Source organism: Meriones unguiculatus, chromosome 4 (genome assembly GCF_030254825.1).
Source record: "Meriones unguiculatus strain TT.TT164.6M chromosome 4, Bangor_MerUng_6.1, whole genome shotgun sequence".
Taxonomy (NCBI): domain Eukaryota; kingdom Metazoa; phylum Chordata; class Mammalia; order Rodentia; family Muridae; genus Meriones; species Meriones unguiculatus.
Genome location: NC_083352.1, coordinates 60,801,236 through 60,827,330, shown reverse-complemented (window position 1 = coordinate 60,827,330; position 26,095 = coordinate 60,801,236). Strand labels below are relative to the sequence as shown.

The 26,095-nt window shown below is 38.0% G+C and overlaps 1 protein-coding gene across 10 annotated transcripts in view; it reads left to right on the top strand.

Annotated features, from left to right (window-relative positions):
* Psd3 (pleckstrin and Sec7 domain containing 3) overlaps window positions 1-26,095 on the top strand; it is a 475,055-nt gene that overhangs the window by 415,125 nt on the left and 33,835 nt on the right. For all 10 annotated transcript variants that reach the window (XM_060381869.1, XM_060381868.1, XM_060381871.1 and 7 more), the window contains 3 exons: window positions 970-1,040; window positions 21,434-21,591; window positions 22,324-22,468. In XM_060381869.1, the coding sequence (XP_060237852.1) occupies window positions 970-1,040; window positions 21,434-21,591; window positions 22,324-22,468 (374 nt within the window). The remainder of the gene's footprint in view (window positions 1-969; window positions 1,041-21,433; window positions 21,592-22,323; window positions 22,469-26,095) is intronic.

Below are 26,095 nucleotides of genomic sequence, written 5' to 3'. Positions count from 1 at the left end.
GATCTGTAGGTGGATGCTTACCTGGACCCCAAGCTGACAGTCCATAAGGATTCAGTTGAAAGAGATTTGTATATGAATATTTCCCAAATTAAGCAGTGCCCAAATTAAAGAAAGCTAAATGTATACTAATGGGATATGAGTAAATGATCTATGTTTGAGCTAACATTTTATAGAAACAATATTCAGGTGATAATGTGTTCTAGTTAGATATTCTGGATTTATTAGAATAAATAGTCAGCATTTGTCTGAACTGTGTTTTTGCTTGAGTGATTTGCTAAGTTGCTTAAGTGAAAAGTAAAAATCTGCTTTATATTTTAGAAAAATAAAAGGAATATAAAGACTTGTGAATGGATTGGTTTGGGGAATCTTTGAGATAGTATCTAAATCTGCTTATACTACACAAGAAACTGTGAATTCTAAAGGTGAAGGATGTCTGTTATTCAGTCATTTTGAAGTCTAGGAAAAGAAACATTTAGGTGGGAAAAATGGACCACAATTGCATTGTGGCAATATCAGCATCACAGACATGATCACATTGTGAGAGAAAGGTCAAGGGAATAGTCAGTCCTTTCATAATCTAGCTGGTGACACCTTCTCTTGAACTCACATGCATCTCTAACCTGCCTGTTTTCATTTTCGTAGTCTGGGAGTCATCTGTCCTGAAAGACAGAAAGTAGAGCTATGTTCCCTGGGTTCTGTGTCCAGCTTCTTCCAGTTGTATGACTATGAGCAAGATGCTTCTCTATGCTTACTTTTATAAAGAGGAAAGTCATAATGCCTGCTGTGGAATCGACAGGATTCCTGGGTGATGAAATACAACAATACATGGAAAGTGTTTCAGAACAAGTAGATTTAAAGAGACTTTTAGTTTTCATTCTTTCAATATTGAAAAGCAGTTATGTTGAAGTTTTAAATTGTCCTTCTAAATGTTGATTTTGTCGACTAATCTTTTACATTTCCCCCCCTTAGCTCCAAGAGGAAAGCGAGGATGGAAAACCTTCTATGCTGTCTTGAAGGGAACAGTTCTTTACTTACAAAAGGTAAAGTACACTGGGTTAAAACCAAAATTCACTTCTGCGTGGAGACTGTCAGAAGCACAGGTGCATGGATATCTTCCTCCAATGACATTTTATCAAAGTCCATAAGCTGTGTCAATTACCTTGGCTACAATTCAACAGATAATTCTGACTTTACTTGAGTACATGTCTTCTCATCTTAATTACAGCTAACTCCCAGATCATTCAGTGATACTTAGAAATAGCTTTGAGGGAGTTAAAGAGCCTACTAAAGGCAAAGGCAGAGAACTGATGCATACTCAGCATCCTGGTGCAGAGTCATGTGATACAGAGTCACACTGTGAGCTGATTCATGCACAGGTACAGGATCTTGCTGAGTTGAAGTCCCTGGAACAGGAGTTAGTACCTTGTCACCTGGAGATCCTGTAATACATTCACTGAATGAGATGACAATTCAGTAGGTGATGGTGATGATGGGGCTCTATTCTTCCTTGGTCTGGTGTGTTTGACGCTTCACTGATGTTATTTTGATTTGTACATGTGTTCCTGATCTACTTCAGTAAGTTTGTAGGTGGTAATTATTATTGTTTTGCATGAACAAGTTTTAGTCTGTGCCTTGTGGTTTGTGCTGGGAAAATGGTGGTTTTTAATCACACAAACAAGATGTCAAGTCATTCTTCATTAGCATTTTCACTCAAAATACAGGCAACTAACTACTGCTATGTAATATGGAGTCACTTGGACTTGGCTTAGCATGAAAGTCTCTGTTCCATTTAAGTATGGAGTATTTTAAAGCTTGTCAACAACCTAAAGCAGGGCATAGCCTGCTCGTGCCCAGCGGAGTGGAATGAAATACTGACCAAACCTGTATCCTTTTCTGCTAAGGTATGCAAGCAAGCCATATCAAATACACATCAGACTGTTTAATTTTTGCTTAGAATCTCTGTGTGTGTTTATGTTGATGAAAACAGAAGTTATATAGATACAGATATACACATGATCAGGGAAACAGATAAGTTTTGTTCTAATTATTCAATAATCAATGTGGTAAGTTAGACCTGTGTATAGATACAGACCAGTGGCAAGGTCTGATTTCATAGATATTTATTATATAGATTGATTATCCCTTTTATATATTATTTGACCATCTTACTTTTAGTCACATCTGCGTGCACACACAAACACATACATTTTTATGTCCTGAAACTGTTATACTTAGCAGTTCAGATGAATTCTGAGTTCCCTGGGTGCATTTCCTGTCAGTTTCCTTTCTTCCAGTTCCAGACCTGCAGATCTGTTTGTGGTTCAGTTTATAGTTCCTGTCCCAATGAAGGGTGGTCTCTAGAGTTTCCAGCTCTTGGGTGGACGGAGACAGGAAGGTTACGTGATAACTGAAGCTTAACTGGAAGCCGGTCACCACTTACCAAAGGCCAGGAGGACTTTACAGATCTGTGAACAGGCAGATGAGTTGGGGCTGAGGAGAAGAAATATCTTTAAAATATTTTTAAATATTTCATAGTTTTAAGTGTGTATGTGTGTTCATTTGTGTGCACTTGCCCACGGAGCCTGAAAGATAGTGTCAAATGCTGCCCTGAACCTAGAGTTACAGATAGTTAGGAACCACCTGATGTTGGTGTTGGGAACTGAACTCCTGGTCCTCTGGAAGAGCAATACAAGTTCTCGTTGCTGGGCCATCTATCAGTACCTTTAAATGTTAAGACAAAACATATTTCTGACAATGTAGCTAGACCAAGGATTTTAGAAATGTATGCCAGGACATGAAAAAGATTGTGTGTGTGTCTCTCTGTGTGTATGTACATATATGTGTATATATTTATAAGAATGCTGTTGGGTACCTTTGAAATATCTGCTGATCATTTGTATATCTTCTGAGAAATTCTATTCAAGAACTTTGTTTATTCAAATAGTATTTTGCTTGTTCTTTCTATTTCATTTTTGTTTGTTTTGCAAGTGAGTTGTAGACTTCTCTTTTGGAGCATTAAGCATGAGGGAGTTCTCCATTTCCTAAGGTGACAGTTATTCAGGGTTTACTTGTTCACTATAATTTAGTCCTTCTTTGTGCTTTCAGTGGCCTATCCAAAAATCATTGTGAAGATTTTCCTGCTTTGTTTTCTGGTTTCCTGCGACTCTTGTGGCTTAGAGTTGTAATATACTTAATATTTAAATACTTAATGTTTATGTTTGCCCTAGCATGTCTAAGGATGGGCAGATTTTTCTAGCACCATTCTGTTGCTCATGGTGTATCACTGGCCTCTGGGAAGGATGTGGTCATGGATTTAGGGGACTCTCAGGGCTTGTCCTCCTACACATGGCTGTGCCTTCAGACCATGCAGTACTGGAGCTTTGGTATATGTTTTGAAACCAAGACTGTGATTCTTTCCACGTTCCTCTTTCTCTAGACTATCTTGGCCCTCTGGGGTTCTTTGTGAATGCAGAATTTATTTTTAATTTCTATTAAAAATGTCAATAAGATATTGATTCCACTGAATCAGTAAGCTGCTTAGAATAATGTGGATATTTTAACAATATTAAATATCCTAGCCCCGAACATGACCTATCTTTCTATTTTTTTCTCTGTAATATCATTCAACACTGTTATACAGTTTCCAATGTATGAATCTTCTGTTATTGCAGTTGCTTATTCCTAATTTTTCTATGTTCATTAATACTTCTCTAATGGAATTATAAATTCCTCATTAGGTTGATTCCACTTAGTGCATAGAAATGCAAGTGATTTAGTGTATTAGTTTATATTATGCAACATTGCTGATTTTATTAGTTCTAATGGATTTTTGGTGGGTTTTCGATTTTCTGTATACATGAGCATTTCAAACTGTGCCTAGTTTTTAGATAATTTCATCATGGTATTAATAAAGTATATTTAATTTTGTTAGGTATGTTTAATGTATTTGTTAAGGGGACATGGGATGATATAAGGGAGGGAGGGTAGGATTGGGAGGAGATGAGGGAAGGGGCTATAGCTGGTATACAAAGTAAATACACTATAATCAATAAAAAAATAAATTAATTTTTAGAAAGGAACATAAATATAAATGTGAATCTCCATGAGATTTTATGCATTGGTTTATTTTCCTATGCTAAATTATGTTCTGTCTTTACTGATAAATACTCTGGTTTGGGTCTTTGATGTTTTTAATGTACCATCAGATTCAGCTTACTATCGTTATGGGTAGTATTTCACACCTCCGTTCATCGTGAGTGCAGGCTGGCAATTTTCTTTTCTTATAATGTTTTTTTTTTAATAGTTTTGATGTCAAGGCCATGCTTGCCCCTAAGATGAGTTTGGATATGTTCCCTCTTCAGTGCTTTGGAAGTGTCTAAAAAGTATTGGCAAGAATTCTTCAACTGCTTGATGGGATTAATTCACTGCTGAAACCATCTGGTGTGAAACTCATCTTTGTTGAGAGCTTTTCTGTTGATTTTTTTTTTCTTTTCTTTCCATTGAATTTACCTTCTTACTGCTTATAGATTTTTTCCATGGTTTTACCTTGACGATTATATGTTTCTAGTGATTTGTCCATTTCTTCTAGATTGTCCAATATGCTGCTCCATAATTAATCATTATAGTTTCTTAGAAACTTCAGTGTCATTGTGTGAAGTTATTTCATATCTGATTTTATTTATTTAAGTGTTTCCTTCCTTTATTATTCTAACTGAATATTGATCCATTTTGTTGGAGGGGGAACATTTCTTAGAGTCCACCAATTCTTTCCATTTGTTTTCTATTTTCTACTCCATATCTTCTTGAGTTTTAATTCTTTTCTTTTTTTGGTAGTTTGTTTAGGCATAAAATTAAAAAATTTAATGTTGCCTTCCTTTTTACTCTAGATTTTCACTGCCACAAGTTCTTACTGGAGCTACTTTTGATGCATCCCTATGTTTTGATTTCATATGTTGTATCTATTTTGTCCCAAGAAATTTTCCATTTTTTTCCTTCGATTTCCTTAACACATTAGTTCAGAGACTATGGAAGAGTTATGTCTGATTTCTGCATATTTTGTTCTGCTATTTTCATACCATTGCAGTTGTTAAGATGTGACTGAAAAAATTTCAGCTATCTTGATCGACATGTTCTGTGGTGGAGAGAACATTACATGTGCACTTCAGAAGAATGTTGTGTCTGATGTTCTGGACATGTCTAAATATTTCACCTAAAGCTTTCTTTTAGTGATCCATTTCCTTTTCAGTTTTCTACCTGCCATTCTTCTGTTATTGAAGTGGAACGTGGAAATCTATCGTTTGCTACTTTTTCTTCACAATCGATGTTTGGGAGTTCAAATGTTAAAGGGGGGGAAAGAGAATTGACTTTATTATCAGTCCCACATTCTCTCTTTTGGCAATTTTCACTTGAGGTCGATTTTGTCTAGTATAAGGGCATCCGCTGCTTTTCTGGCTATTGTTTGCATGCATTACCCTTTTCATAATTTCACTTTAAAGCTGTCCACTTCTAAATCTGAAGGAAGGTTCTTAACGAGAGCGTTTAGTTGATCCTTTTTGTGTGTATTGTTAAGTTCATGTAGCCATTTCCCTTTATTTTGATTGAGTAGCATAATCTGTTGATCTTTGCTGAAATAGTAGCACAGATTTTGTGGAAATAACCTTTATTTTAAAGGATACGTTTGCCAAATGCAATTGTTCTGTGGCAATTTTTTTTTAATACTCAGTATATAAAATCTCATAGCCCTTTCTGAATTGTTGGTGCTCAGAAGTCTACTGATAGTCTTCTGGGCATTCTGCAGTATAAGACAAATCATTTTTCTCTCCTATACTTTGACTTTTCATAACATTGTGAGTCTTGGCATGATTTTGCTGCATCTATCACGTTGAGCTGTAGCTGTCCATTTTCTTTCCGATATTTGAGAGGTTTTATATCATTATTTCTCTGAGGAATCTCCCTACACCCCCCTCTTTTTTTCTTCTTATACTTCCATAATGCAAATGTTGGAGTCCCTGTAGTCACTTTCATATTGGTTTCTCTCTCTCTCTCTCTCTCTCTCTCTCTCTTTGATTACCCTGAATGGAACAATTCAAATGGTTCTTTTCTTCTGCCTGAGCAAGTTGAACCCCTTTGTTAATTATTTCACTTTTAGACATTGTATTCTTCAGCTTAAGATTTCTTCTGTCTTTCTTTGTTCCCATAATCATTTTATTATTTGTAATTTTCTTAAGCATATCTAACCTCTTTGTGGTTACATTTTTATATTTTATAAATATTTTTATATTTTACATTTTATCCTACATAATTTATATATCTTCTTTTCCTTTTATATTTGGTTTCTGGAGATTTATTTCTCTTTCTTAAACCAAATTCCTTGTTTTTGTATTTCCTCCAGGATTTGTTTATAATCTTTCCAACTGAAGAAACAACAAGTGTTTGTTGTTCTGATGGCTTAGGAAGTGCTTGATACAGAAAACACTCACCATGGAGGCCTGTTTAGAGATTCTCTTTAAGAACCTGTTATTTCTTTGTACCTATGCATGTAATTTCTCAATTACAGAGGATTGAAGATTGCTAGTTTCTTTTATAGAAACCAGTTGTCTTTCCCCATTCTGATATCTGTCTTCATTACTCCAGGTTATCTGAATCCACAGTGGCAAGCCACCAGCTTTTCTTTATTTCGAATAATTATATCACATTTGATTTATGCCAGTTCACCAGTCAGGTTCCATTTTCTCTGACAGTCCTAAGGTGAGCCAGAATACTTCATACATATTTGTTGCCTCCCTGCTTCTCCCAAGGGAGAAATCTTGAGCTGTAGAGTTCTCTGCACAGAGGTGTTCTATGTACCACATGCTCTTGCTTTTCTTCTTTGTTCTCTACAGGTCCCCAAGCTATCAATTCTACTAATGTTCTGAGTGAGCCATGGCAAAGGTTGAGTCCCCCAGGTGTTCTTGGAAAATCTAGAATTCTGGCCACATGCTCTCCTCCCCTTTTCTCTCCCCAGAGAGAAACTTTAAAGTTGAGCACATTTCTCCAATGTTTCAAGCTGTGCTGGCTACAGCAAGCTACCCACCACTTTCTTTCTTTTGTTCTAAGCAATCCCCAGGCATCCAAAGCATGCCAGTTCCATCCTTCTTATAGGGAGCCAAGAGAAACTCATTAATTGGTTAGCTTTCTTAAAAGCTAGAACACTGAAAGCATGCTCTACTCTTTGATTTCTCCAGGCAGACACACACACACACACACACACACAGAGAGAGAGAGAGAGAGAGAGAGAGAGACAGACAGACAGACAGACAGACAGAGAGACAGAGACAGAGAGAGAGAGACAGAGACAGATAAGAGAGATAGAGGAGAGAGAGGGTGAGTGAATCCTGAGTCAGACTATTCCCTTCTGCACCATCTTGAGGAAGGGGCTGGTATAGGCAAAGTGAAATGGTTCTTCTTACCTGTTACAGTGTAGATTGCTCAGTTCTGTGCTCTCCTGGGGTATTGCCTGCTTGTAGCTAAATTCCAGCATTCTGTTAATACTTGGACATAGTTTTATGTCAGCTTGACACAAGGTAGAGTCATCAGGGAGGAGGAAGCCTCAGTTGACAAAAATGCATCCATAGGCTCAGGTTGTAAGCATTTTCTTAATTAGGGATTTATGGAGAAGGGCATAGACCATTGTGGGTGGAGCCATCTCTGGGCTGATGGTCCTGTGTTCTATAGGAAAGTAGGATGGGCAAGCCATGTTGAGAAAGCCAGTAAATAGCACCCATCCATTTACTTTTCATCAGCTCCAGGTTCCTCTGGGTTCCTGTCCTGACCTCCTTTGATGATGTGGAAGCATAAGCTGAAAAAAAAAAAAAAGAAAAGAAAACAACAACAACTTGCTTTTGTCTTGGTGTTTGATTGCAGCAATAACAACCCTAACTAAGATAATATGTAACTGTAAAATCAGTGTTTCTGTGGGGCCATGAGTTAGGACTCCCTCTTCTGCTGTTTTGATAATATCACTCTCAAGGAAAGTTTTAAAAATCTATTGGATTTGTATAAGAGCACTTTTTTTTACATTTGATCTTTTTACTCTGCATATTATCTTAAACACTTTCTCATTAAATTCTTTCAGAACTGATCTATTTATTTATTTGGTATCTAGTGACTATCAAATAGCATGCAATCTAACTCCCCCCTCCTTTATAAGGTTTATGAAAGAATTTATTTTAATGTGTGTGCAATAGTTTCAGTTAAATAATTTTGCACAATGTAACCTTTTCCAGTTTTTCAGACATATCCCTTTTACTTCTTTATAAATACAAATAATGGTACTTAGTTAGGGTTTATGTTGTTCTGATGAAAATGCCATAACCAAAAGCAACTTTCAGGAGGAAAGGGTTTATTTTGCTTACAAAATGAACCAGGAAATTGTCAATCACAAGCCTGGGGCAGGAGCTCAAGTAGAGCCGGAAAGTAGGAGCTGATGCACAGCCATAGAGGAGCGCTACTCGCTTACTTTCGCTCCATAGCTTGCTCAGTTTGCTCTCTTATAGCAAACATGGCCACCAACCTGGCATTATTATAACACTCAAAATGTTTAAAGTACCAATTAGCCAAAATTTTTCAAGTGTTTACACTGCCCTTCTAAAGAGTATATTATCTCTAGTCACTGATTGTGCATAGATCTGATTCAGTCCTGCAGATGATGAATCAAAGAGAAGGCCCATTTTCCAGAGAAACTCAAATGTGTAAATTGTGTATGTTAATAAATGAACAGTGTCTCTTTCTCAGAATAAGCATAAAACCCCAATAACGGGTTGGGAAAAAGCTGTTGTGAGACAGATACTGTCATAAACTATTTAGATAGCAAAAACTGGTATAATCTTTATGTACATAATTTTAAAATGTCTCAAAAAGTGCTAATACTTTCTACTCTTGTGATTCATGACACTCCCAAGGATCAGTTTTTAAAGAAAATAAATAGATAGAAATGTGTTGGCTAGTTTTATGTCAACTTGACCAACAAGCTAGAGTCATCTGAGAAGATGGAGTCTCAATTGAGAAAATTGAGACCATCTTATAGGCATTTTATGGAGTGATGCCTGTTGTTAATTATTAATATTTGTTATTGATTTATCTTTTAGTTAAACAGTGGTTATTCCTAAACTATCTGTATACCCAAATCACCACACAAAGAATAGGATTTATTTAATTAACCTAGAGCACAATGCTGGGCAATAGTTACTCCATCCTAAACCTCCAAACCCACATAGCTTCCTCCCATTCAGATTTCCCACATTATACTTGCTTTTTAGTCGTCTTACATCAGGTTCTTCTCTCCTAGGGTTTCCAGGTCCTTTCCTCTCCAATCTCTCCCCTCAACCCTCTTTGTACTTTCTTCCTCCTCCGCTCTGGATCAGGATGACCCACTGTATTTTCTGCATTGCTCAGCATTGGCTGTTTTTTTTTTTTATTGACAATATAGAGAACAATGGTGGCATGTTTACACAAACTTGAGACAAGTGATGCTTAGAAAAAGCATCACAATGCAGTGTCTAGATGGAAACTAGATAGTGGGGTAGAGAAATCAGCATGTGAATGAACAAGGGTAAATTGTATACATTGCATAAGAACATTATACCAACAGAGGGAGGGGGCTACAGCTGGGACACAAAGTAAATAATCTGTACTTAATATAAAAATAAAAAAATATATAAAAAAAGAAGAGATCGTGGAAGAAATTTCATGGAAAGTGATATGTAAGCCTGTATTAAAATGACAGATGAAAAAATAAAAGTCATGTAGAGATATGGCGAGGACAAGCTTATGTGGGTGTGTAGATGTGAAACCATAGCACATTTGGAGAGCTTCAAGTTCAGTAGAGTATAAAGAGTGCTCAGGGCAGGTTTAAAAGGCCTAGAAAGATAGATTAAAGAGTCAAGACTCTCTGAGTGAAATGTGGAGCTAATGTTTGAAATGCACAGTGACAGAATTCTTACAGTTTAGAAACATCAGCATGCCTGCAGTGTAAAAATTGACCTAGAAGCAGATTCATCCACACATGCAGACTATTTTGAACTAGGGTATGTTAGCAGGAAAGGGTCTAGTGAGCGAGTTCAAACTAAAGCATTGAATTCAAAATTCTATGGAATAGGAAGTGGCTATGCCCAATATGAATTGTGCATGTTTAATCTGTAACTAAGGGAGAAATTTACTCTAAAGAGTCATCAACAAATTATTGATAATTTAAATCATAGGAATGGATGATGTCACTCTTACCTAGAGGATAGAAGAGGATACACAGACACACAATATTTATTGTAGAAAAAGTTTAAAGGAGCTTGAATGAAGTGACCATAGAGAAAGTGGTACCATAGACAACAGAGATGTTGGGAGCATTCCCATCCTGTAAAACAGGAATTAGACCATGTCACATGCATTCAGCAATCAGAATATTATTTATAGAAAAGTTCTGGTTGGAGCAACTTGTAGTAGATGCTAGGTTAGAGAAAAGTTGAGGACAACTTCCTATATCCTCTTCTGATGTCTTCTTCCTATGACTTTTGCAAATTGCAGATCCCCAGTTTCTGTCTCATTTCTAGCTAATCTCCGAATCTTTCCTGTTGTTGATTCTCTCTAGAGTAAAATAAGTTCCATCTGTCATTTTCTCTTAAAGGGGGGCTTGTTGAATTTTTCTACCCTATACAAAGTCTTTTTTCCACCATTAGCTTTCCCTCTCTCTGTCCTCATCCCAGTAGCTTTTATGTAAAAGCTTAATCTACACAGTATCCATATAGTAATGTCAGAGTCATTCACAAATGTTTTGTTGAAGGGTAGGCAGGAAAACCACATGGCCTTTCTATGCCCTGGCTCAGGTCTGAGTAATGACACAGAGACTTATATTTAGCTTTAGACCTTAGCTTACTGTTGTTCCCAAATAGCTCATGTTCAATCTATGTTCTGCCACGTGGTCCCTTACGTTTCATTATGTTCAACTTCCTCCCATAGGCCAATCTTTTTATGCCTCTGATTCTTTTCCCAGAGTTCCTATCTCTCCGGAAGTCCTGCCTCTCTCTCCTGCTTTGCTATAGGTCGTTCAGCTCTGTATTAACCAATGAGAAGGTGATGGAGAACAATGTTTACAAAACATTGAGATAAGTGATGCTTAGCAATACCAAAGTCTTACCTGTACTCCGCTCTCTGCTGCGACAAACACCAGCCTTTGAATATACAAAACCAACCTTCACACAGTACATAAAAACATCACTCCAACAGAAAGTAAACGTTCTGTCTACTCCTCGAAGAGCTTGGACTGAATGGTAGAGATAAAAAGACGTATCTTAGACAGTGAGTGGCTAGTGAACTCTTTTTTTTTTCTCTTTTTAATTTTTTAATTATTTTATGTTTTTTATTAATTACACTTTATTCACTTTGTGTTCCCTCATAAACCCCTCCCTCTTCCCCTCCCGATCCCACCCTCCCTCTCCCTTCTTCACGCATGCCCCTCCCCAAGTCCACTGATAGGGGAGGTCGTCTTCTCCTTCCTTCTGATCTTAGTCTATCAAATCACATCAGGAGTGGCTGCATTGTCAGGGTTCTAGGTTATCTCCATGAATAGTCCTTGGTTGGAGTATGAGTCTCTGGGAAGTTCCCTGTGTTCAAGTTTTCTGGTTCTGTTGCTCTCCTTGTGGGGTTCCCGTCGTCTCCAGCTCTTACTATTTCCCACATCTTACATAAGATTGCATGCACTCTGCCCAACAGTTGGCCATAAGTCTCAGCATCTGCTTTGATAGTCCGCAGGGCAGAGCCTTTCAGAGACTCTCTGTGGCAGGTTCCTAGGTTGTTTCCTGTTTTCTTCTTCTGATGTCCATCCTCTTTGCCTTTCAGGATGGGGATTGAACATTTTAGTCAGGGTCCTCTCTCTTGTTTAGTTTCTTTAGATGTACAGATTTTGGTAGGTTTATCCTATGCTATATCTCTATATGAATGAGTATATACTGTGTGTGTCTTTCTGCTTCTGGGATAGTTGCTAGTGAACTCTTAAAAATCATTTTATGAAAAACACTAGGTAACTAAATAAGGAAAGGGCTGTGGTTATAGCTCACTAGTGCAGCAGTTACCTTGGGCTAATCTCCAAATCAATCAATCAATCAATGTTATATAGGTTAGGATCAGAAAAAATAATAATAATAAACAACCCACAGATAAATGGAATGTGTTTGGGTGGGAAACAGATTACAATTTGTGGAGTCCTCCAGAGTAGAACCTGTGAGATACTACACTAGAGTTGGGGCTGATACAAATATTTGTACACTTAAAACCATTTTAGAGTTTGGGAACCAGGCTGGCAATATTGCCACACTGGGAGCTCTCTATGCTCTGTGCCAAATTTTTGCTTCATTTTGTGTGTGTGAGTGTGTGTGTGTGTGTGTGTGTGTTACTGAATGAGTTTTACTGATCTGTGCCTAGGGTTCTGTAAAAGTCCATTTGAAAAGGGAGGGGATTGTTTTGTTTTATGTTTAAAGTGTGGTTAGAATCAGGAAGGAAGGAAGAAGACAAAGATGACACCCAGAGCTCGGGTACTAAACTCCACAGTGCTCAGGGCAGGATGATCCCAGCCAGGCCTCCTTCGGCTCGGTTCTTTTATGAATCCTGTGCACTCAAGGCATTTTATCTCCTTTTCTGAAAGTGCTGACTTTGTGACCTTTCATGCTTTGAAAAGGTTATACACCCACTTTCAATCATTTTCAGTCTATAGTGGTTAATGCTTTTAAAAGAAGCAAGGAAGTGGGCTTCAAAGCCTGGTGTTTGTTCCCAGAGGAGAACTATGATGACATTCAAGTTTCCATGCATCCTAATCTAGATTATTGACCCAGTGGAGTAGATAAATGTGTCTGCTATGTGAGTGATACAGAGTATAATCACTATAAATTCTTAATAAGATACTGCAGCTGATCCTTTAGCTTTTAAGCATCTAGGCTGTGTTCTGAAGGATTCTACTGAAAACCAGTTGCAGTTTGCTTGATCCCCAGCTAGCAGAAAGCGCCCCTTACCCCTGGACATGTAGAAGGTGGGTACTGGCCATTCCAGGCTCCTGTTCCTTTCTACATGTCAGCTGCACATCTTTCCCCTTTCTCTTTCCAAATGCCTTCATCCCCCTTTCTTTCCCTTTTTTCTTCCTTTTTTTCTCTCACCTCATTTCTGCTATTCTCTTAACTTTCAGAAATATTACCAGACCTTCACCAATCATGTGAAAGAGGTAGAGGGAAATGGATGAATTTCCGACTGACTTGCCCTCACAGGACTTGGACTCAGTGAAACTGCTGTGAGTGATGGTCAGATCTGACAACAGTACAGCAATAGGTGTACCTGAACACACACACACTTTCATTCATATTGCAGGTGTGTGATTGTGCTCAACTAGGTTGTACATGTGGAGTTCAGAGAGCAACTGGTAGGAGCCCAGTTCTGTTCGTTACAACTATGTGTGTGAGTCAAGGAGCTTGAACTCAAATTGTCAGCCTGATAGCAAGCCGCCCTTTCCACCCCTGAGTATCCCAGTGTATATTTGCTGGCTCTAGAACTCTCTCCCTCTTCCCCTCCCCTCCTTCCCCCTTCCCTTTCTTTATCTACTCTCCTTCCCTTCTCTCTTTCTCACTACCCCCATCTTCTCTGCCCCAAGCATGCCTTTAGCACCTTGTTAGTGAAGTGTGGTATTGAGTGGAAAGCAGAAATGGTCTTCCATCATTTTGGCCTTGTACTTCTTAGAAAAGTAAATGATGAGAAATTTTAGTTTCACTTATAAAAAAAGCCTTCTTAGTTTGTTTGTTTCAGATATTGGTCAAAAGTATCCTATAATCCCTCCCCCCCCCCCAAGGACAGTTGTGCTCTCTCTGTTTCCAAATAACTTGTTAAATCTGACTCATTTGTGAAATTTATCCTGGAAAATGTCTGTGTCTCACTGAAGCCCAAGGCCTTACTGAGAGCACTTCAAGTCCCACTGTGTGTACTGTGCTCATGGCTCTAAATGAGGAGGTGTCAGTGCCAACAAATAATACTGAAATCTTTCTGAGGAAAAAAAAAAAAAAAACATAGGAAACTATGCATCTTTTTGCTTTCCTTGGCGTATTTTCTCAATTCTCCTTTCTATAGAAATACGGAGCACTTTTCTACTGAAAGTTTGTTTACGTATATGAAAAGATTAGGTTAAATGAGACTCGTCTCCTTTCAACTTTAAATTTGTGACTTTCACTTATAGACTTAATTTAGTGACAGATCAAAGCATGGTTTCATTTGCCTTGCTGCTATTCCTCTGTGCTGTGTTAAAAATAAAAGGATGAAACTGGGTAATTTTAGAAAAATAACTGAAAATACTAGAGGTTTTAAAAGATAACTATTAAGTTGTAGGAAATATTTATTACCATGCGAGAATTGTCATTATTGGACAATTTAGGATCCATTGAGCATTAGAATTTCAGCAATCTTGAAGCCAAGCCTGTCTCTCTTACTGTGACGTAGAACTGTCCAGAGATGGTTATGTATCAAGTGCTCTGCAGGAGGACCAGCAGTTAACACTTTAGTCATGTTGTAATCATACCTACATTATCTACTAATATTGCAATTTATAGCTTCATAACATTAAACAGTGGAGTGTTCTCAACTCATATTCTCAGGAGTCAAGAATATTTCAACTTGTTAGTTTTTTATTGCATATACTAACTGTAACTATTTAATAACACTTTAATATAAAGAGAAACTGAACATGCTTTTCATTGATGTTGATGATTTTTGTTACTTTCTAGATTGCACTTTATAGTACCTTACAAGGGAGATTTTTCAAGCTTGATGCAGTAATTTGTGGACCTATGAGTATTATGATGTGAATTCATACAAACTTTAATTAACAAACATTGTAAGGGAAAGAACTCTCTTTTTCATGCCTTAAATGAATTTTAAAAAAGGCTTTGTGAAATCACACTCTTACTGCTTATTAGGATGGCAGAGTGCTCTAATGAGTCATCCTAGATAAAGCAGTACAGATTGCAGGGAGCATGGGGGAGGCTAACATGTTTTGGGGCATCATTTTCACCTTCGTTTGTTGGAGAAAATGGGTTGTAATTAGATGTCGTGGAACATTTTCTTTCCTTATAGAAAATGCCTTGATTGGATTTATCATTCTCTCTGTTTTACATTTAGTTTCCACAGCTAACATTCTTGAGTTTGAAATGGTTTGATTACAATAATTTGTACCTTATTTCTTCCTTCTCAACCCCATCATTTAAATACCATCCTCTAGCTCAAGCAATAAACACTAAAGCTATCAGGGTAGATTCGTTAAGGTAAAGTAATTTCTCACTCTCATCGTCAACCTGAGTATCGCCACACTACCCAGAGCTGCTATCATTGGGGGTAAAGTTGCTTGGTGCTTCATTTTATTTATTGGTTATTTGTTTGTTTGCTTGTTTGCTTACTTATTTATTTGTTTATTTGGAGTTATTTGAGTTACCCAAACATATCTTCTTGTTAATATTTTGCGTTTAAGATAGCGATAATGTTGTCTTAGTATTAACTAGAATGGTAGAAGCCAATAGACTTAAAACCCCTGACTTTAGTTTAGTCCTAATAAATAGACCCTACCTTCTATTTCTGCCCTGTGTGAAAACATTCTTTCCAGTTTGAACTAGGATGTGTCTTAGAGTGCCTCAGTCTGCCTTGAGATACATTTTCTTCGAAAACAGTGTTTTCTAATGGCTGATTAGTCAGCTTTTGAGTATTATAAAAATTGGCTAATGTGAACTCATTTGCAAAGAATAGAGGTTTGCTTTGGCTCATGGTTCTAGACCTATAGACTCTGACAAGCGCACACCAAACTGCATCAACACCATGGTAGAAACAGGTGTTTCCCTGACTCCCTCCTGCTCCTTGGATGTCAACGAGGCTCCTCCCTGGTCTCCTAATCCAGTCACTACCCAAAGGTTCAACATCTAAATGCTGTAGATGGAATAAGTTTCTCGCTCTTCAATGACATGGGTGTAAGACTTTGGGAATTAAACACCTGCAGAAGAATGGGAACAAACTAAGCTTGAAACAAAATATTGTGAAAAATAGAACAAAAATTGCTCTTCGGTTTTACTTACAGGATCCATAATAAATGTTGTCTTTTGATATTCATTGCAGTTTTATAGTAGTCTAAGAATGCTATGCTTTACACATTAATGAAAATATTCACAGAATATACATCACAAGTAATTATAGTCGTTTCAAGTGCTGAAGTCACTGAGTGTTAATAGTGAGCAACTGGCCTTGCTTATTATTACTTCATAGCAGTTTGTTAGATATTATGATATAGGTGAGAGTTGAAACTATTAAATCTAGTTATGAGTATGTCAAGGGGTAATTAACGAATAAGAAAGAGAATGGGCCAGTGGCCGGATGATCATTTAAAGAACAAACTAAAGACATCATCTCTATTAACAGAGGTATTTTTACTGGTAAGAGAAAAAAACTAATGAGTTTAACCCATCTAAGGTCATAAAAACATCAAATATCAGAACCAGGTATGTAAACATACAAACTCTAGTTCTAGATCCCAGTGCTTTGAACCATAATTAGTTAAGGGTGTTGTGTCCATTTGGCAGGATAGAATGAAGGGCTTATCATGGGAGTGGACATGAATTGTCAATTAGTACTGAGAACATCCAAAACTGGAAACCTTAAATCCCTGGTACAACCATTACCTCTGTGTGCAGTTGCTTACCTTCAGTGATTGTTAGCCAGCCATTTCAATGACCACAAAAAGGAGCATCGGTGAGACTTTTTTACTTTTCAGATGAGATAGATGAAAAATTCAAGTACAGCCAAGCAAAAATTATTGAATGCTGTGAATAAAGAGAAAAGTCTATGAGATTCCTAGTAATATGTATGTATATGTATATGTATATGTATATGTATATGTATATATATATATATATACATATATATGTGTGTGTGTGTGTGTGTGTGTATACACACACACATATATACATGTTTAAATGAAAACAGAAAAGCTGGGGAGATAGCTCAGTAGACAAGTGCCCACTGTGCAAACATGAAGATTTGAGTTCAGATACCCAGCAAACACACACACACATACACTCACTCATTCACTCACTCACACACACACACAAATAGCAACAACAACAAAGCCAGGCATGGAACCATGTGCCTGTAATTTCATTGCAGAGGCTTAGGGAATAGTGGCCAGGAGGACCCTGAGGGCTTAATAGTCAGCTAGCCAAGCTGAATTGGTGAACCTCAAATTCAGTGAGAGATTCTACCTCCAAAAAGTAAGGTAGAGAATGATTGAGAGAGATAGCACGCTTGATCTCCGGCCTCCATGACTGTGCCCAGTATATTCATGCACACATGCATATACACTGAGCACAGCCCGCAGGATCAGAATGGCATTTGACTCTATAGTGGAAACTGGATGAAAAAGAAAAGCGCCTGCAGACTGTAAAGATAGGAGTAGAAAGGATTGCAACTAAAATTCTATATCCAGTTCTATACCTGTCAAGAATGCCCTGAAAGATACTTGAGTAAAACTAGAGTATATGGTCTTCATGAAGAAAATACTTAAAATATCAAAGGGATAAGAATAGAGAGATCAAGGCAAAACAAAGAAATAAAGCAAATAAGCAACGGACCATGGCACACAATCAAATCTATAAGAACAAGGAGAGAAAACAGTAACATGTAAGGCAAAGTGAAGTTTTTAAAACAGAAAATTCATAGTAAATACATTTTAGTAATATTTTAAAATAAGGCACACTAAAGTATTCTAGCCAAATTTAGAGTTAGTGAGAATAAGAAAGGTGAAATAAAATTATTTAAAAGTCTTGTTGATATGTTTGAGGAGTTAAAAAATATATACAATTTATATGGAAGGTATCTTCTGAAAGTTCACCTTCCATGACTAAATATAAAAGTTTATAGAAAAGATACTAAAAAAAAAATAGCACATGCTTTTGAGAATGATGATGCTTAAAATCTAAATGCACTAAGCTGTATAGGGCCTAACTAGGAAAAGTAAATTTATTAAGAATGGATGGAAAACTTGCATTGCATCCTCAGTAAGTGGGAAAGGTCAGTATGTTCTCTGAAGGTGATGGACAGTAGGAAAACATGTATGGACAAGAAGAGACTAGTCAATGTGCTTGGTCATAAAATCTTATCTGATAAATAATGTACCTTTTAGAGGAGCATAAGCAAAATCAACATGTGTTCAGCAACGTGAGTACCCTTAATAACTTTAATGAAAAAATAGACTTAATAGACCCCAGTCTCTGATCATAAGCCAACAATTAAAAATAGATAATGACAAGTAACTTAAGCTTTGGCACTTTCTATTACTAAGATCAAAGAATGTATATAAAAGTGAAATATAGACTGCCTAGAAGTAAATGATAGAAACAATTCATTTCTAAACTGTGTTATACTGTATAACTCACAGTCAAACAAAAATTATAGCCTTAACTTCTTCCTTAATGAAAGAAGAAAAATAATGGGACTGTGCTGTGGAGACAGGAGCAGGAGGATTACTGTAAGATCAAGGCTGGACTATCTGTTTATTGAGCTATAGAAAAGACAGAACTACACAGTAGAACTCACCTCAAGAAATGAGGTGAAATGAGAAAGGTGAAAAATAAAAGTAATAATTATCTTAAGAAATTACATACAATAAAGAAAGAAACCAAGAAGAATTGAGAGTAAATCCTGACTTATGGAGTCCAGAATCAAAAGAGGTTCATGTATATTCTGGGCTAATATCAGCAGGCCACTCCCATGTGTGTTGGGAAGAAGTACATGAGAATGGAGCATGTGTAATTCGCAGGGATAACTTCAGTGCTGATCATTTTTCTCCATCCACACATATAGCTCTTTTTTCTCAGTTTTCTATCTAGAAACAAAGACACTACAGTGACTAAAGGGCCATGCATGCAGGACTGTGTTACAGAACAGTCCCGAGGATAGAGGGGATTTTTCACTTGGGCTGTGTCTACTTGGAACTCCTACTCAAAAATATGTCATGTGAAGAGAGTCAGAGATGTTAGAATGCTGAGTCACTGAGAAAAGCCTTTCAAAAGTACAAAAGAGACCTCCCAGCAGAGCTAGAGTTTAGCTATGTGGACTGATAGGACGCATTCCAGAATATATGGTTTAATGTGGTGAGTTTATTTTTTAATTTATTTTTTATTTATTACAATTTATTCACTTTGTATCCCAGATGTAGACCGCTCCCTCGTCCCCTCCCAATCCTGCCCTCCCTCCCTCTTCTCCTCCATATCCCACCCCCAGTCTAGTCATTAACTTTTGTTCATCTTATCTTGCCACAAGACTGTCAGCAGCAAATCAGAATCCCTGAGCCTTATTAAACCAAGACTTACTGCAATCCCATTCTGGAAGTTGTCATTTAATATGCTGAATGTGGGCACTCTTTATATTGCTACTTAAGTTTACTTTATGATTAAAGGAAAACCTTTTGCTTCTCCGCTTGTACAGATAGTGATTATTAAAAACCAACATTTAGCTTGTCTGCTTTTATTCATTTTGAATAAGTTCTAGGCATTAATATATTTGAATTGTTTGAGTTTTGAATGGTATTGGTGGAAAACAGATTAATATGGGGAAAAGTACTGATTGCTTTTCTAAAAGGTTAAAAAAAAAAACAGCCTGTAATTCTCTCTTTCCTATGAGTTGGAAAGTGATTGTGTGTGTGCGCGCGCGCATGCATATGTATGATGTGTGTGTTGTGTTTGTTTTCTTTATAGGAGAAACTTAAATTTTAGTAAACATCTTGTTTTTGATGATATATGAGAAATGGAGCCTAAGCTTCAAAAAAAAAAAGCATACTGTCACAGCTTGTAGCATACACAGCAGTTAGGAATTTTTTACATTGGTTTATACCTTTTATTTATTCTAATAAAGCCAGCAATTACTAGACATAATTTAAAAGCCTGTTTTCAATTCTGATTATTATTCTACTATTGAAGTTTTTGTTTTGAGTGTCATGTTTGGATGGTACCCATACAAAAGAACCTTTGAAAACTCTGAACTATGTAGTTGTTGTCAAAAAACAAAATTGTATATGGATGAGACCCTCTTAAGTATTTTATGCCTACTTAGAGCAACAGAGTCAAGCTTTTTTTTTACACTTTATTCACTTTGTATCCCAGCTGTAGCCCCCCCATCCCGTTTCAATCCTACCCTCCTTTCTTCTCCTCCCATGTCCCTCCCCCAGTCTACTGATAGGGGAAGTCTTCCTCCCCTTCCATCTGACCCTAGCCTATTAGGTCTCATCAGGACTAGCTGAAAGACACGTGGTATATACTCACTTATTACTATTTATTAGACATATAATATAGGATAAACATACTAAAATCTGTACACCTAAAGAAGCTAAGCAAGAAGGAGGACACTGGGTAAGATGCTCAGTCCTCATTCAGAAAGGTAAATGGGATAGACATCAGAAGAGGGAGAAAACAGGGAACAGGACAGGAGCCTACAACAGAGGGCCTCTGAAAGACTACCCAGGAGGGTATTAAAGCAGATGGTGAGGCTCATAGACAAATTTTGGGCAGAGTGTAGGGAATCTTATGAAAGAAGGGGGGGATAGAAAGACCTGGAGGGTACAGAAATTCCACAAGGAGATCAAAAATATCTTGGCACAGGGGTCTTTTGTGAGACTGATACTCCAACCAAGGACCATGCATTGAGATAACCTAGAACCCCTGCAAAGATGTAGCCCATGGCATCTCAGTCTCTAAGTGGGTTTCCCTAGTAAGTGGAACAGGGGCTGTCTCTGATATTAACTCAGTGACTGGCTCTTTGGTCACCTCCCCCCAGTGGAGGAGCAGCTTTACCAGGCCACAGAGGAAGATAATGCAGCCAGAGTCAAACTTTATATTAAGTTGATCTTCATTTTTTTTTCTATCAGAAGAGCTAGAGAAATTACTTTATTTCATTGTCCCTTTTTTCTTTTGATAACCACCTCAAAAGATAGCCTCGGGAAAATATCGTGTGTTCAGACCCAGAGGCACCGTGTCTGCCATCAGTGCAGCTCTGTTGATGGTGACTGCAAGCTTCAGCGTGTGCCCCTTTGTTTCGGAAACCTGGCAGACCTAGCCATGTTGAAGGTTCCCAAGATGTATTATATGTCCGTCTGGCCTTCCTCAGGAGTCTGCCTTAACCAATATGTATTGGCTCTTACAAAAATACCTTCTGTGCATGCATTGTCTCATTGCACATTGTTAAAAAGTGTGGTACTGTCACATTTACAAAGTTATCAAGAGTTTGTACTCCCCATTTTACTTTTTCCATGGAGTTTCCAGAAAGTTTTTCTTTTAATTTCAGATTCAGAAAACTTGACTGGTGGTCATGCTCTTGTGCTTGTTTTCCTTATGTCCATGTGCAGGATGAATATAAGCCAGAGAAGGCTTTGTCTGAAGAGGACTTGAAAAATGCAGTGAGTGTACACCATGCTCTAGCATCCAAGGCCACCGACTACGAGAAGAAGCCCAATGTGTTTAAACTCAAGACTGCAGACTGGAGGGTCTTGCTTTTCCAAACCCAGTATGTTTGTTGGTTTTGTTCTTATTTGATCTTAATGTTCTCCTTGTCATCCCCCTTCTTCTCCTTCTCCTCCTTTTCTTCCTCCCTCATATAAAGGTGGAAGGAGAAAACCAACTCTCATCTCCATATTCATGATCTGGCACATATACAAACTTACACAGCATAATATACAATAGCAATAATTTGTAAATAATGATGCAGTAAACATTGACATACAAATATTTGTGTATCGGTGTTGCATGTGTCTTGTGCAACTCCCTAAAAGTATAGTTACTGGGTTGTATTACAAATGTATAGTTACTATTTGTGGAAATGATCCAGTTCTTTTCCACAGTGGTCAGGCGTGCCTCTTTGTATTTCTTTTTACTGTGTATGCCTGAGTTCAATGTTAAAATAAAATTTGTGGCTAAAAGAGAAGAGTTAGTTTTAATATTACTTTTGGCCTAGACTACCTTCTAAGAAAAAGTGGAGGCTTGCAAAGCATATATCCCATTTTCTCTATGTCTCTTGCAGAGAGGGCTACAGCCTTGTACTGTGATAATAATAATGTGTGTAGCCTTTCATTCCCATAGTGAGCCCTGTTGAGAATGTTAACCTCTAGTGAACCAGTGAAATTTTACACTAAGAATAAATTCTCTTAATGTTCCATTTTAAATCAGTAATAAGCAAAAGCAAGGCATGTTCTACCTAGGCACAGCACTATTCTGATGTGCACATCTCTTCTTCTCCTAGGAGTCCTGAGGAAATGCAAGGGTGGATAAGCAAAATTAACTGTGTTGCAGCTGTGTTTTCTGCACCACCGTTCCCAGCAGCCATTGGCTCTCAGAAGAAGTTTAGCCGCCCACTTCTGCCAGCCACCACAACAAAATTATCCCAGGTAAACCGCTGTGATCATGCTCAGTGCTTAGGAACCCATGCCTATGATGATATTAGTATTAACTAATTTTCAGTATTGAAAGGCTCTGCATATTTTGGCATGTCTTATGGGATCGGTCTTGTAAGAGTGAATTGCATAAATGGGGCAATTGCAATGTGCTGTGCTTCAGCTTCAGAAGCACTTTGATGCTTTTTTTTAATTTTTTAATCCTAATTTTCTCTTATGTGACCTAGGGGTGGGACAAAGCCCTGGCTTGTAAATGTACTCTTCACCCTTTATCCATTATTTTTCTTTTCCTAAGTGTTTTACTGGGGAATATAAAAGTATTTCCATGATTCTCTTCTCACTGTATAGTGAGACTCTGGGGTAATTCCAGTTTTAATTCCTCAACCTCAGGGAAGAGCTGGTAATATTCAGCTCCACTGAAGTCATCACAGTAAAGAGCTGAAGCTCTTTGCCACATTCATTCACATAAACTTCTCTGCTGTTGTCAGATGAATCGAAGCATGATCATATCTTGCCATTGTCAGATTACTCTGTCTAAAGATTATCATACCCTCTCCTCCTCAAAGCTGTCCTCTGAGGCCCTGCCCAATATTAAACATGTCTGAAATGGCCCCACTGACTAGGAAAGGATTTGGGAAGTCATTTTGATGTTTTTATGAAATTCTTGTTTCCGACTATAGAAGTAACTTCATCTATGATGGGCCAGACACTGCACTGAGGAGCAAGTTACTTTAGTTCCATTTGATGGATGTAAGAGAAGCATGAGTCCAGAATACTATGCAGCACAAAGGACAGGATAGCTGGTGAAAGAGGAAGCGTGAGGCCTGATAGGAAGCTTAAAGGAAGCCAAGTTATTATATGAAGTGTGATAAGGAATATGATGATGAGAGGAAAAGGCACTGTGGTGCAGGAGCTATGTCCGTGTTTCTATGGCTCAAGAAGCCTTGAGACACGCAGGAATATACTTGTGAGGAGGTAAGCCAGGGCCATGTCATAAAAGAACTCTGTTCTAATCTGTGCTGCTTTAACAGAATACCACAGAGTCGGTAACCAATTTAAAAACAAAACACAGAAACTCACTTCCTTTGCTGTGAGTTCAGGATCCTGCTGTATGGTAATCCTGTAGAGCACTGAAGGTGAAGAGGCTGAGCTGGAGGAAGTGGAAGGTGTCAAACTGATTGCTAGCAGCTCACACCTATGCTCAAAACCATAGTCTCAATCACCATGAGTGAAACTCATGGGACCTAGTCACCTCTTCAGAGCCCCAACTCCATAGCATCACTGTGGAAATTAGACTTTCATGTACATGTTGGTGAGGGACACCAAACATTGCATGTTTGCCACGTGTAGGATTTGGGTTGTTTTGGTAGCTCCCGGTGTCCTTGAGACAATAGTGTAAAGCAGGATAAGAATGCCATCCATTGGTAATGTAGGCGTTATGATTGTTACGATTTGACGGTAGAGTTTAAAGAAGGTAGTAATAGAAGAACAACGGCCTTTTGAGGAGCTTTAGTAATCCAGAAGGCAATATTTATACTAGCCTTGGAGAGAAGTGGAAGCATTCGAGCATATGACTAGACAAGATGAGAAGGGCTGTCATACAGATGTGAACAGCTGGGGACTGACTGATTCCTGACCTGGCTTGTGGAATCTTGCCTCACTTTATCCTCATCTTCCTTCTGACTCAACGTATTGCAGTGCCAGGACTCAGAAACAGATAAGGCACTTAAGAACCAGTTTCTGTAGTTATTTAGGTGGGAATAAACAAATACAGAGCCTTAAGAAAAGAAGGGAAGTCAGAAAAAAATAAAAGCAAAAAAATAACTTCTACTTGGTGGCAGAGAAATCATTGGTAAACTTGGTGAGAACATTTTGGCTGGAGTGATGGGAGACACATCGTGCTCCTCTTCTTTGATGAGGTAATGCAAGGTGATAAAGATGGAGAGAAAGGGAATGCACACAGACATGTTCACAGTTATTAAAAAAACAGTAAGAAAAAGGCATAGCTTCAGGATTTTTAAAACTTGTATTAGATATTTACTATACATGCATTACTTTTACCGTATAATTCATTTTCTGCTTACAAATGATTAGGCGTAGAAGGACCAAGCAGCAGAGAAGAGTACCATTTAATTTTCGTATATACTAACAATGTTTTTAGTAAAACACTACCAGATCTTCTCTGGGGTCAAAGGTCACCCTCTCCCATTGAGGACCACTGCTTTTCCCAATGACTAAATCCCAGAGCTTCAGATCCACTGATGGACAGTCTGACCATGGATGCCAGAGACTCTCTGGTAATTTGAATTTGTAAAGTGTATAGCAGCAAGGTGAGCACTCTGCTGGAAATATAAAGAATGTTGGGACAATTAAAGGTCCGATTAACAGTGCTTGATTCTTTAAGACACATTTGTTCGTTATCCTGTCACTTGTGAGCTTTCCTTTAATTTGTTCTTGTCTTTCCTCCAAAACATATTAGCCTGGATTATTAAGTGTGATTGCTGCCAGTGTGGCACAGCTCTTCCTGAACAGCCCTTCTGTGTAGGAGTCACCTTCTCTGTTGTTTTTGTCGCATTGCTGCCAGGGTACATTTTTCTTCTGTTGGGGGTGGAGGGACCACTTCAGACATTTAAAGCTTTCCCCCCTCCTTCTGGTGTAGCTGTCAAAACTGAATATCATGCCTCCACACACACCTTCTAGTCTATTGAGGATGTCCTTTTATACCCACCAAAGCAGTCATTTCGAAGCTTGGATGCACACAAAATGAGCTGAGACCTGTACCACAGGCTCAGTTTGCAGACCTATGTGATGACTAAGATTGAGACTGAGCCAGGAAGTGTGCATGTGCCTTAGATATGCAGATAGCTGGTTAGGAAGAAAGGTAGGTGGCACATAGACGCGTGACTGTGGCACTCTTCCTTAGGCCTTTCACCACTTCTGGACATTTATATCACACAAAGTCACTGTTTCTTGAATCTAGTTCTATTGTCTTTGAATCCCAATTACTTTCTTGTAAAAGTCTAAAATGGATAATGATTAGATGATGAATACTGTACGTTAACTGAGGGTAAGCACAAGGCAAACACTGGCGAGAAACAAGAGTCCTATGCTCCCCTTTCACACTGAACTATCCACCTCTTACTATGTGGTAGGTATTGAACCCAGAGCCTCTTGCATGCTGGGCAAGCACCCTAAAACCCAACCTACACCTCATTTTATCCTTTGCTTTGACTGAGGGTGGGAGTGCTAAGGGCCCACTGAGAAGACATTGGGAGTATCTGTGGTATGCCAGAAGACAAGTCATTCTTGTGGTTGCCTTTCTCACTGGTCAGAACTATACACCTTACCCCCCACACACTTATACAGTACATTGTGTACTGTATGTATGTATTAAAATATCACACTGAACCTCATAAATTTGTACTGTCAATACAACTAGCAAAAGTTAAATAAAGTCAGGTGCACTGAACACATCTGTAATCCAGCTCCTTGGGAGACTACTCAGGAGAACTGCTTCAAGGCCAGCCTTGGGCAATATTTCAGTTATTAAATTTACAAAAACAAAATATGAAATGCCTTTCAAAATAAAAATACTGTTAGGTAAGAGAGCGTGAAATCTTG